The sequence below is a fragment of the Dermacentor andersoni genome, chromosome 4, assembly GCF_023375885.2.
Source record: "Dermacentor andersoni chromosome 4, qqDerAnde1_hic_scaffold, whole genome shotgun sequence".
NCBI lineage: Eukaryota > Metazoa > Arthropoda > Arachnida > Ixodida > Ixodidae > Dermacentor > Dermacentor andersoni.
This window is the reverse complement of record NC_092817.1, coordinates 55,325,736-55,338,626: the sequence shown is the minus strand read 5'-3', so window position 1 is coordinate 55,338,626 and position 12,891 is coordinate 55,325,736. Positions and strand designations below refer to the sequence as shown.

The 12,891-nt window shown below is 46.5% G+C and overlaps 1 protein-coding gene across 2 annotated transcripts in view; it reads right to left on the bottom strand.

Moving 5' to 3' along the window:
• Positions 1 to 12,891, bottom strand: part of Rdl (Resistant to dieldrin) — a 229,627-nt gene that overhangs the window by 18,041 nt on the left and 198,695 nt on the right. Inside the window, exons 7-9 of one of the 2 annotated variants that reach the window (XM_050184372.2) lie at positions 8,568 to 9,025; positions 3,754 to 3,831; positions 2,135 to 2,248 (exon numbers count right to left, since the gene is read on the bottom strand). In XM_050184372.2, the coding sequence (XP_050040329.1) occupies positions 2,135 to 2,248; positions 3,754 to 3,831; positions 8,568 to 9,025 (650 nt within the window). The remainder of the gene's footprint in view (positions 1 to 2,134; positions 2,249 to 3,753; positions 3,832 to 8,567; positions 9,026 to 12,891) is intronic. The other variant, XM_055073792.1, reaches the window with a different exon arrangement.

Genomic DNA, 12,891 nt, shown 5'->3' with positions numbered 1-12,891 from the left:
ACGGGCTCGTTGCTGATGAGAATATTTTTTTCTTTAATACAGAGTTTGTCTGCATAAGTATTACCATTTACCATGTACCGGGGCACCGGGTACATGGATGATAGGAGCAGCGCCCCTGTTGGTGACATCCTGTAAGTTTGTACAACAATAACACAGAAGTAACCTTTTCATGTCGCATGAATGCTCTCGTCGAACGACAACAAGAACAGGCACTGCATGCTAATGACTGTCTTGCTATGGGCGCTCTACGGCAGCTGCAAGTTATAACATGACCGGTCATGGCAATTATAGCACTTGGGCTTTGGTTAAACTCTTGCAGGGAGATCGCGTCACCGGCGTGGCTGTACACGTATAGTTAGTTCTCTGGTGTGCTTGGTTTGCGAAAATGGTAATACGGATTAGGACATGCTATTTTTTAATTTGTTTCTGGCGCACTGGTTGCTGTTTAGTGAACCTTGATCGTCAGCGCCATTTGCGTCGAAGGCATAGTAGAAGAGACGAGCCTTCCAGGATGACTTCTTGAAGGGCGTTGTACGTGAGAGGTGCTGGTGATCGAAAAGCCAAAGCAGTGCGTGTCACAGAAGCAGCGGTGCTGTGAATGTTGCTGACTGGCGGTGCTCAGCATTGCTCGGCGTGTGAAAGGGAAATGGTTCCCAGAAGGAAGTGGTCGTGAAAATCCTTACGTGGCACCCGGTTATGTGGCAGTTTCTGCTCGGCATAACCACCATAGTCCTATACGGCTCCCTCACTTTGTGATTCTATGTGCGACACAAGAAAGAAAACAGGAGGGCATGTTCTGCCATCACCAGCATAACGAAATGATCTTTGGCAACACAGTTTCCTGGACATAAAATAAAGCATACTTCAGGTAATCTATCTGACACTGAACGTTTGAGAGAAGCAGTGGCATGAAGAAAAAGTACTGAGGAGCTGAAGGAATGAGACATTATATTGGAAGTCTGACACAAATTGAACCTGGGTGTGCAGACAGACGTGGAATTTCAAAGTAAGACAAGAAATAAACCATGCTTCCAGTATTTTCAGGTTTATTTCTTTGCTTCACATGTGCAAAAATAGGCAATTCTTTTGTTGTCAACCTTTTAGAGAACTCCTAAAAGGCAGCATACGCGCGACTGCTGTGGCCATTCTAGGCACTCAGTCTTCATTTTTGTCATGGCGCTCCTCAGAATACGCTCTACTTATATTCAGCGTGACGTAACACTCCAGGCACTCACGTCTTCTTGCATTGGCCTACGCTTTTAAACTTTGCTATCGTGAGTTTTGTGTCATATTCATAATTTTCCAGCTGAAGGATTCCACGAAAAGTAGATTGTTCTTTAATCTCTAGTTTCTTTTTTGTATAAGCTACACACTTTTAGAAAATGTCCAGCATATCAGATAGAAAACGACTATCCTTCAGAGCACAAAAAGGCAAGATTTGTTTTCAAACGAACCGCGAACAGTCTGAGCAGCGTGCGCTCGTGGAGCAAGCCCTGACGTCACGAACATCGTCAATGTTAGGGACTAATAATCGGCAGAGACGGTCCGAGGTTGACCCTGAACCATCACTACGCTGCTTAGCCTCTTTCCACATATCGCCCAACAGCCGGCGTCTGATAGGTTATCATACCATTGTTCAGGGACACTGTTCTATTAATGAAGCATGATCCACATGCTGTAAGCCAAAACTACAAAAGGTCAGCATTCGACAATCTAAAGACATGTCTCGTGGGTAAGAGGGCTGGATGTACTGGTCAAAAAATAATGTAGCAATAAATAAAGAAAGAAAATCAAAAGGTAGTTTCCCTGTTCCCGCGTTCCGGAATGTCGGGGCACAATAACAGCTTCCAGCTGAGATTGTGAACGTGTAAGAGGCTGTCGCAATAGCACCAGAAGCAGCGTGAGCCCTCAAGTATGGATGCAGTACAAGTTACACGCGCTCCTGTCGAGGCTCCTACTGAATGCAGGGCGCAGTTTTGGTGGAAATCAGCGGTTTTCGTAACAGACGACGAGGTTAGACCAGGTAAACTGGGAGTGGTAAAATCTTAGACTCAAGTTTCACAACTGTGAGAACATACTAGAAATGTCAAAAAGCGTCTAACGCAACACAGAACGTGGTTGGGGCTGGCCTTACCATAGGTATCCCTGGTGGAGGAGCCTGTTGTTGGGTTTGTGAGGCGACCGCAGCGGGGCAGACCTGACATGAACCCTGGAGACCAGGGCAACATTGGTCTGCGCCTCTGCGACCCTGAAAAGCAAGGGCCGCAAGGTATTCGTTAATAGTTATGCGCCAGAAATTCAGAGAGAGAAAGAGAGCAACCCCGTTCGGCCGCCGCCACTTAACAACGCCATCCTGCGGTACGTCCGCTTAGGTAGTATGCCTGGAATGCTTATAATATCGTCTGAGTGGTGTTTCCGATGACATTTCAGGTGGGCTGCCGGCAGCTGCCCCAGATGATGCCACAGCGGCATCACACTGAACATTTAGACAATTTCTGAAAGTCGCACCTAGAACACAGCAGTTCTTTACAGTGCTGTGCAATAGTAAGTACGGCTCGCTGACGAGATAAAAAAAATGATTCATACGGAAAGTGCGAAAAAAAAGCGCAAGAAGCTGGAAGCGATAATGCGAGATGCTTTTGCACAAGAAGCACGTACGCGCGCAAGCAAAAAAAGAAAGTTGAAGCAGTTCCAGCTTCGTAGCAATGGGGAGAATCGAAAGCAAATCTGTGGGCGTAAACATAACCCTCTTACCAGCTGTGAAGACGCTTAGAGTACGTTGCGAATAGGGAGGAACAGCCAAACCGCTTCCATTTTTATGTATGCCACTATATTGTCAAAATGCATATTCCGGCGCGCACTAAGACTGAAATAATCGAGAGTCACGGGTCAGCACGTGCTGTAGGCTATATATATATCGAACCACACGTTCGAGGCAACAACGCAAAGTGTTTTCGGCATTGTAAATACAATCTGAGTGCGTTATAGGCACTGCGTCTTTACGCCTGTACGATATTTTTGTGCTATGGCGACAATCGCACATGGACAAATGGAGGCTTCTATATTTTAGATTACGCAAATTTGCCGTGTCTAACCAACTGCGTTTCAACGAAATTGAGGTTGCAGCTTTACCGTTAGAGGTTTAATAATTCATTTTGGTACGCTATAATACTGTTCATGAGTAGAGTTAACCTCGTGTAACTCATTACCTCTGGACCGTTAATACCGCACCGTTAACAGCATGTATAAAAGAAGCATTTCCGCCAAACGTTTGCTGTGCGGCTTCACTGTTCCTTTAACAAAGGTATAGCTAGGCATGATAACACATGTCTTTGCCGGCTTTTACGAGACGTCAGTTGATAAAAGCAAAAAATGGCGAGTTGCTACTGGTTAATCTTTAAACAAGGCTCTTAAAACGAGGGACAAAGCGAAGGAGGAAAAATGCGCCGAAGTAGGACGAGGAGACATACGGCGACTACAACTGTGCAGTTGTCGACACATGTGTCCTGTCTCTTCTCCTCACTTGGTCCCTGGTTTTAAGCGCTTCCTTTAAACATGAAGCGCTCATGGCGTCGCCATCTTTTCTCAAAAAACGCAATGATGCAAATTCTTTAGACTGCACGTTCAATTCCTGCCACTGCTTTCAAACGCGCCGAAGAACAAAATAAAACAACAACAACGATCAGAAGACTTGTCACGGAGTTTGGTGCGCGCGCCGCGTTGGCGCCGGCGTCGGCGTTTTCGACGACTCACCATGGTAAATCCGGTTGGTGGTGCTTCCCTCGGTTGTCCTTGGGATGCCACCGCAGCAGGACAAACTTGACAGGAACCCTGGGAAACCGGGGGTGGCACCCACAAGGATCGCAACTGGGGCTCCACCACTCCGGCCCCGATGCGACTCACACGCGCCTCCGCACCGCCGACGCGTGAGAGCCTCTCTTCGACTCTTAATTCCAACCTTTCGCCGCCCATATGTAGCAGACTACGTATCCCTAGAATGGCGCCATATTACAATACCATTCCTCAAGCCAACGACACGAACTGACTCCGTAAGCTACAAGCGCAATAACTTGGTGTCGTAAATGTTCCCTCACTAGTGGTCTTTCGTGACAGCGTTGCGTAAATATAAGTTGATGATGTGCCACGTGTGTACTAAACATACCCGTGCGACATGAATGCGTTCCTCCACTGGCAGTGGCTCTGCTTTTTTGGTGGAAATGAATTAGGTGGAAAGTACAAAAGAGACACATTGAACTGGCTTTTGATATTGTTGACCTTGAGGATTGTCTTTTCTTAATAAAATTTGTGAAACTATGCGCAGATATAGCGTACCCTGTGCCGCTATCCACTGCTGCTACTGTTTCGAAAACAAAATGTTTGGACAAAGACCTTTGCATGACCTCATTTGTCATCTTCACCAGCGAGATTCACTAATTGTCACTCGCCTTTAAAATTCACGTTGTTTCTACAGTGTTCCAAAATAGTAATTCAGTATATGCATATTCAGTTCCTTCTCTTAGTCTTAAATACGACATACATTCACATATTGCAAATTGTCTTCCAACGCTGGCGGCAGCAATTGACGATTAGCAAGCTTATATTGTTTATACAACAACGAGCGTCGTCGTTTTCTGTACTGTACTCAGCTTCGTCTCTGACAGTGCTTGGTAACAATAAATGACAAAGTAATGCTTTGTAGTGTCTTTTGTTCTGCCTTTACTGTTGGTTTGTTCTTTCTATGTTCTTTACGTAGCCAACATTATATTACTAGAAACAACACTGTGCTCTTTCTCTTAAAGTTGTGCGCATCCTGTCTGTGCAACTGACAACTCCGCTGTAGTTTACTCAAGCTAACGGCGAAAGTAACGCAAATAAGAAAGTACGAATAAATTTGCTCCTATCACTCGCCGATGAGGTTACTTGGCTTCTGACAAGTTAAAAAGAAGAAAATGAAAAGAAAATAACGGAGCCTACGTAGCTTTTACCACGCTCTGAAGCTTTAAATCATGCGAACGAAAAAAAAATATGCGATCGGTGACGGGCGCGTTCTAGCGCCGTGTCCGTTTGCAGCATCACGCGCAATACATGTTCTGTCGTGGCCCCCGCATCTGCAGCGCCTTGCGTATCGGCAGCGCAGTTTCACCACGAGGGCGCGCTCCCGCATTGCGCAAGAACCTTTTTTGATGCGTACAGAGCAAAAGCCAAGTGCTGAAGCCAAGAGAAGTGGTGCAGTTTCCGCTGGCTGGCTGTCGATTTGACACGCGAATAGCAGAGATAGGCGTAGACGGAGAGTCGCTGTACCGTGGATTGAGGTTCGGCATTGTGCGCCATCGAAAAAAAAAAAAAAGACAAGAGAGAGAGCGAGAGAAAGAAAGTATAGAGTGGGGCACGTAGGAAACGGAAGCGGTGTCTCCGCATTCAAGATACCCACGGAGTTGGGTAAAAAAAAATCGGAGCGAGAGAGGGAGAGAGAGAGAGAGGTAAAAAAGAAAGAGTAAGCAGATCGTGTGACAGCGTGATCGAGAGAGGCAATGCGTGGCGGTGCAGAGGGTTGCGTGAGCTACGTCGGAGACCGGCAATGCGACAGCGTTCAAAGCAGTGAGAGAAGAAGAAGAACAAGAAGAAGAAAGGAAAGGAAGAAAAAAAAGGAAAGGCGAAGAAAGATAGAGCACACTAGGAAAGGAAAGACGCCATAAAAGAGAAGTTGATGAAGCCTGTCTATACACGTTTATTCTCTCTGCATATGCGTGACAAGAGGGCCTGTAATAACGCCGAGTCAGGATGACCTCGGGGAGATAAAAAGTCTCGTTTTACGAGGCAATAAGAGTCAAGCTCGAGACAGGAAAAGATACGGGGAGCCGACTGTACCAGAGCGGATTAGGCGGAACAGCACTAAGAGCATAGAGTTAAATAACCTTAGAATTTATTTTTATAACACTTCCCGCTGATATTTCTTTATCGACACCATGTATTTTAATATCAGGTGTGGGGGGGAAAAAAGCGGCTGGAAAATGTACCATAATGATTGTTTTTTAAATACTACTTGAGTGAAACAGGGATTACATGTCTGAGATCAAAAGTATATGTTTTTACATCTAAATAATGCTTATACTTATAAAAAGGCTGCTTTTCGAGGTGTCTTTGAGCGTATAGAAAGTTAGGTTTATGATTTGAAAAAGGTACGTGCATGAGATCAATGCTTTGCCTTGTTGAAGAGTTTCACCGTATAATTTGGGAACGTAAAGATGAGAGAGACTGGTGTTCACTGGCAAATAGTAAGCGACAAAAAGACTCCTGCCGACTTAGCCAGCCGTAATCCTCGAATTCAAAACTCTATGCATATCGCTTCTGATTAAAAGAGGCAGCTAGAGAGAGAAAGAGAGAAAGGTAAGTAAGTGAAAGAGAAAGGATGAGCAGGGAGAGATATTACGCCCCTGCAAAGACGTCCCTTCTCGTGCACATAAGCGTAAAGTCACCGTGCAAGTTGTACACGTTAACCTCTTACCGTGACCAGGGTGCCTCTAGCGAAGCGAGTGAAGGAAATTATAAACAATTTCTCTTAAAAGAATGCATGGTGAACTGCCCAAAACAAAGAATGCGACATGCTTGCAGTGAAGTAGAATAAACTAAAGAGAGATATAGAGAGATAACTGTTGTGGTTTGAAGTGAGTCAGCTCCTTTGTATACTCTGTTTCACAATAATGTGGCACTGGAGTGGATGCCAAAGCCTAGTTAGATTACAAATTGTGGAGGCACACCACTTCTGTCACAGCGCTGCCCCAGTGTAACACTATCCGAAAACGAATATATATATACACGTTCCGTTTACCCGCCGGCCACAGCGGCCGCATTTCGATGGGGGCTAAATGCGAAAACACCCGTGTACTTAGATTTAAAAAAACGCCAGGTAGTCCAAATTTATGGAGTCCCCCACTACGGCGTGCCTCATATTCAGATCGGGGTTTTGACACGTAAAACCCCATAATAATTTTTTTTCCATATCAAGTTAACGTGGACGCTGGAGTAAGAGAGTCAGGAGCCGCGATCACGTGAGCATACTACTAGGCACGCCCTTTTGTTTCAAAACGTTGTCTGCACAATTTCTAGCCCGACAGCACTCCTCATAATTTGCAATTCACTGCCAGATTTTACTGAGGAACGGAGTAAGGGGTTCGTTCCACGAAGATGTAGTAGTGCAGTAAAAACTGTAGTAGCTTCCACCAATCAGGAACGGATCGTGAAAGTTATCGTGTCCTTACGTCATGTATCCTATAAGCCTCCACTCCATTGTGACACAATTGTGATAGGGAGTATATAAACGACTGGTGTTTGCAAAGCAGTGCGCGCTCCCCACGCAACGTGCCCCGTAGTGAACGTGACAAATGTGCACAGTTCAAATCAGTGATGTTGCCGCGCAGTCTTCTTTTCTTTCTTTTTAGATCAATCGGAAGTGCTGAGCACATGCGGCGTAATCGAAAGGCGCACTCTTTGTAATGACAGGCCTCGGTAAAAGCAGATACAAAAAGAAAAAAAATATAACAATCTGACGCGGAGATTGGTAGCCAATACAACAGAAATACAGAATCGAAAAATACAGCATTACGAACAAAAGAAGGCTATATCAGCTGAAACTCACAAATTAACAAGCAGCGCGCCGTACAAAACTTCTCAGGGGCCTCACACTTGCACTGTACAAAATGCGTCGGCACCGGAATAAAAATTTGGAGCTTCGTCTTTTAGAGCCGAACGCGATAACATTCAAAGATCGCAGAGTGCTCCTTACGCTTCCCGGCAACTGCAGCTTGTATAACGTTAGTGTTTGCCAGGAAATGCTGGCCGGGAACGCGACGCACGAAGGCGTGTTTTCTGGTAGAAACGCGGCCTCTGGCGTGGGCCGCGGATGCGAGCACGTCCTAGATGGTGTTGCATGGAACCGGGCGCGCCACTCTATGAATGGTTAAGACGCTTGAAAAGGGGTTTGTGTTTGAGCTTCCGCGTAACAGAATTATAATTTCTTGTACATTCCAATCTGACGCTATCATATCTGTAGGTTGTGTGTAAGTCGTACTTCACGATGTTTTTGACGCATTTTACTTTAAGAAATTTAGTTAGTTTAGTAACGCCTCTGCGCTACACGGGGTGCATGCGTGGTTCGGAATAATCTTTCGCTCACAGGACAGTCGGCGTCGGACGCCGGATACCGACGCCGGATGTTCTGCGACGTGGGGCCCTTAACTGTTTCGCATTAAAATGTACGGACAACTACCTTAAAATAAAACTGGTCGCAAATACTGGGCTTGAAATTTGCGCGCGCGAATATTCAACGAGCTTGCGAAGTAAATGACCAATCCCGCTTCTTTCGTTATAAGACTGTTCAAACCAAACTGACTCACTTCATGACGGCTGCTCGCCAAAACGAGGCGAGTATATGCGAGAGCAGACAGCAAGACGTAAAAAACAAACGCACAAACAAAATATGAAGAGTACACAAAAGTAATGAGGTAAAAGAAATACAACGAGGCCTTAAAGAGAAGAAGAAAAGAGAGAGAGAGAGAGTGTTCACTTACGACCGTCTTGACAATGGATACTTCAGGACTGGCTAGCAAGGGCTCAGAGCTTGGCTCGTTGGAAGAAGCTGCGGCGCATCTCTGCCTGTGTTGCTCTGCAAGTTTTGCCAGCTGCTGACAGCGGGTTTTCCTCATGGTGATTCTCTTGCCGAGATATCCTACCGTGGCGTACTCCAGGAGCGCGGTAAACACCATTACGAAACATGTGCCCAGGTAGACGTCGATACTCTTGACGTAGGATATTTTGGGCAGCGCTGCGTTGGTACTGGACATGAGTGTGGTCATCGTGAGCACGGTGGTGACGCCGAGCGCGACGCGAGCTGGACTAGCGTTACGGTGGAGCCAAAAGGAGACCCAGGAAATAACCACGATCAATCCGGCCGGGATGTAGATCTGGATCAGGTAGTAGCCCATGGAGCGGGCGAACCGTATTTCACATACCAGGCGGGAGTAGTTTCCTGAATCGGGGAAGGAGATGGGGAGGAGACACACGCCACAGGAGAGCGCGTTTTTAAGCTGCGCGGCTCCCGCAACGATGCTCGAGACGGTGCAACAGAACTTGCTCAATCGGATTGCGCTTGCGCTCGGCGTGCCCCGTGAACTCTGTCGGTCATCGCGATCCATATTCAGCCTTGATCGGCGCGAAGCAGCTAGCCCAGTTTGGTCCCGGCTTAACCATACACATTCGATCGTTGATCGGCAACTTGCTAACCATGTGAAACTTTATTCGAGCTATACAATCCTAGCCGCTCCTTGAGTCACTCTAACCACGCAAGTGAGCTCAAGTTAATTTAGTCATGAATTTATGACATCTGTCATCGTGTTGAAACACTTTATACTTGCGTGCATATGACGAATGGCTCAGATTCCAGTCACTGTCTTGAGACGAGAAGTAAAGAAGCAGGAGTTATGTGGGTCCATCTGCTTCCGACCTGATTCATTCTGTACTCGTCGTAGCCGTTGTCGTACCTTTATATGAAGATCTTGGAGATGAAATGTTGAAGGGACAACGACGCTTTCGAAGTTGAGAAAAAATCAGTCGAATAGCATCATGAATAAATGTGGGCGCATGTTTACAGATGACAGACAGAGTTCACCGTACCATCGCACCATTCGCGCACCCTTTGTCGCTACGCATTCTTTACGGTGCCAGCTTGCAATACAAAGTGAACGAAACGCCACACGTGACATATTCTTACTAGGACGTTGGCGAAGTGTCACCTCTTTCGCGCGCTCGATGCCAGGGATAGCGACAATTGTTCGTTGTCGCGACCGTCTCAGCACCAGAAAGTGGCGGCAACGAAGAGGCGGTACTTGGGTTTGCCCTTGAAGAACGTGAAAAGTACTCGGCGTTGGCGTGTGCTCCCGTCCCTTCTACGACTAAGCCAAACAAGGCTGGACAATGACGATAGTCATCGAATCGGTGAGCCACAGAGAAACGGAGGGAGGAAACGTGCGCTTTCGCGAGAGCAGTGGGGTGCTGGAGTCATGTGCATGGAGTGCGTGCGCTTGTCTCGTGAGACATGAGTGTTGATTTGGTGAAGCGGAAAGCGAGGGAAAGTCTTCGTGAGAAGAACTGCTACCGTTTCGTCCCATAAGCACAACACTTTGAGTGGTTCTCGAAAATACGACTGTTTGGTCGGGAGCCACTTCCTCTTGCACGAGCAGCGTCGGTGGTTTCCAACGGATCTCGTTCCTTTAATGCAATAGGACAAATTTAGAGCTAATGCGTGCGGAAGTAGGAAGGACTCTAGTAAGAAGGAAGAGGCGCCGACCTTATCAACACGTCGTAAAACGTCTACACCACGTCTGGTGCTTCACATTCGAAATTTCTTTTAAAGTATGTCGAACGAGTAACGACCTTTCGGGACCGAGTTTCAAGCGATTTCGCATTCGCTGAGTTCAGACTGTCGGTTCTCTCAAAATTGAAACATGGTGCAATACACTTAGACCATTCCTAGTTGCATGGTCATCTAATTAAATACAGAATATGACGTTTAATACACGTCTATATATAACGTAAAATCGCCGTTAACATGAAAACTGGATTCATTCATGATATATTGTGGATGTAACCAGAAAAGTAGTCGTAAGGGCCGTCATACCTGCCTCTATGTTAGCGCAATGGTGCTCCTACTGCGTATCAAGCCTTTAGGCACTAACTTAAAGCGAAAAGTATTTCTGCACGTTGTATGCTTCATTGGTCAATCAGGCGAATTCTCCGTGTAAGTACTTCAATATATTGATGTAACGCACAAGTTGTTCTGCATAGCTAAGAATCAACAATTGACCTTCTACCAGTAGCAATGCGAGGACGCATGTGTTGGGGATCAGATAATCTATTCTCGCAGTAAAGCAGGTGTTCAACAAGTGCTCAAAATTTGTTGCTTCTTTATTTCTAGCTCTCATTCTGACACAGTTATTAACTGCCGTTAGGCAGAGCTGTAGTACGTGCCGTTGCTACTGACTGCAAAGTGCTTTAAGTGCACTCATTCTGAATCTGTAAAAGCACGCGAAAATAAACACGAAGAAAGCTTGCTCGTGACACTCGTAAAACACATCCGAGTGCCCTCGAATGTCTCTACAGAAATAAAACGGGTATGCGAAGTGGAATGACTATAAAGACTACGGTCGAGGGCTGAATGGCTGGCTCGAGAACTCCAGATTTCAGAAAATCACCACAAACCGGTGAACGTCAACCATATAACGTTATATACGTTATTTGGACAACAGTGCGACAGTACAATCGTGGTTATTTGCGGGCGTGACATGCAGCACTTACATCTTGTACGATTTGTCATGTGCAGACATTACATAACTACAAAGGTGAGTAACTTGTTTTGTCGCAGGGGAAAGTTTGACGAATGCCTATTGTGACCACAATCATTACTATTTAGAGCTTGGTAATCTATCAAGACAAAACATTCTAATGGTATTGCGATACACACGTGTAAAGAAGGCTAATAGCCAAGTTATCTTGCTTGGACACAAACTGCCCGTTTGCGCTATAAGAATCGCCTTCCGCACCTGCCTGTCGCGAGTATGAAACCTCTTCTACGGATAAGCTATAGCGTCCCTTACGTTCATACATTACCTTTTACCGCAGGTAGCAGCTAGAGCCCCCGAAAAGAACGTAAGAAGAGAATCATGCAAAAGGTTTTACACCAAGCTGAGCTTGCATGAGGAATGCACCAAACCTTGTTCTTGTTGACCTGTTTCGGTTCCCGCCGTAGGAAGGAGGCTTCCGTGCTAGGGAGGCAAAAGTGAGTCGGGGAGACAGCAGTCTCATTAAACAACGCTACAAACACTGTTGCAACACTACAAAGCTGTGTCAGGAGTAGCAAGGGTGGATACAGAGAGAAAGAGAGAGAGAGGTGTTAGAATGAATGCCGAAAGGCTGAGAGATAGAGAGAAAGAGAAGATAATGAAAGAAAGAAGACGAACCAGAGGAACAGTGAGATCGCAGAGACGCGTCCAAAGCAAGTAGAGGGGCAGGCCATAGGAAAATTATAGGCGCGATGTACTTACGACTATCTTGGCAACGGGCAGTTCCGGACTGACCATCGCCAGCTCAGGCTCGGGCTCCGATGAAGGCGGCGGTGCATTCCGGGAGGCATGCTCTTGCGCCATCTTGGCCAGCTGCTGCTTGGCCGTCTTCTTCATGGTGATTCTCTTGCCCAGATATCCTACCGTGGCGTATTCCAGGAGGGCCGCGAACACCATCAGGAAGCACGTCCCCAGGTAGACGTCGATACTCTTGACGTACGATATTTTGGGCAGTGCAGCGTTCGTGCTGGACATTAGCGTGGTCATGGTGAGCACTGTGGTGACGCCTAAGGCCACGCGGGCCGGGCTAGCGTTACGGTGGAGCCAAAAGGACACCCAAGAGGTTACGACGATGAGGCCAGCAGGGATGTACATCTGGATCAGGTAATATCCCATGGAACGCACGAAGCGTATCTCACATACCAAGCGTGAGTAGTTCCCTAGGGAAGTGAAGAAACAGGCGGCCATTGGTAAGCTATCTCTGTGGGCCCGCGGCAAGACGCGGCTGAGGAAGCCCGCGTGAATCACCACCCACACGACAGCAGATCCTGGTTGCTACAACATTGGTTTAGAGTATTCCAAGGCCTTTCATATCGGGGAAGTTCTATTGGGTTGCCTGGAGTGTCACTATGTTATTGAGTGTGCTGTCTCTCAGAGAACGTGCTGTTTGGAAGCAGAGGAGAAAATCACACAGAAGATAAGTATAAGCTTTGGACATATACCCTACAAAATTAGGTCACTTCGTTCCGGAAGATCAAGACACAGATCCCTTTATGTA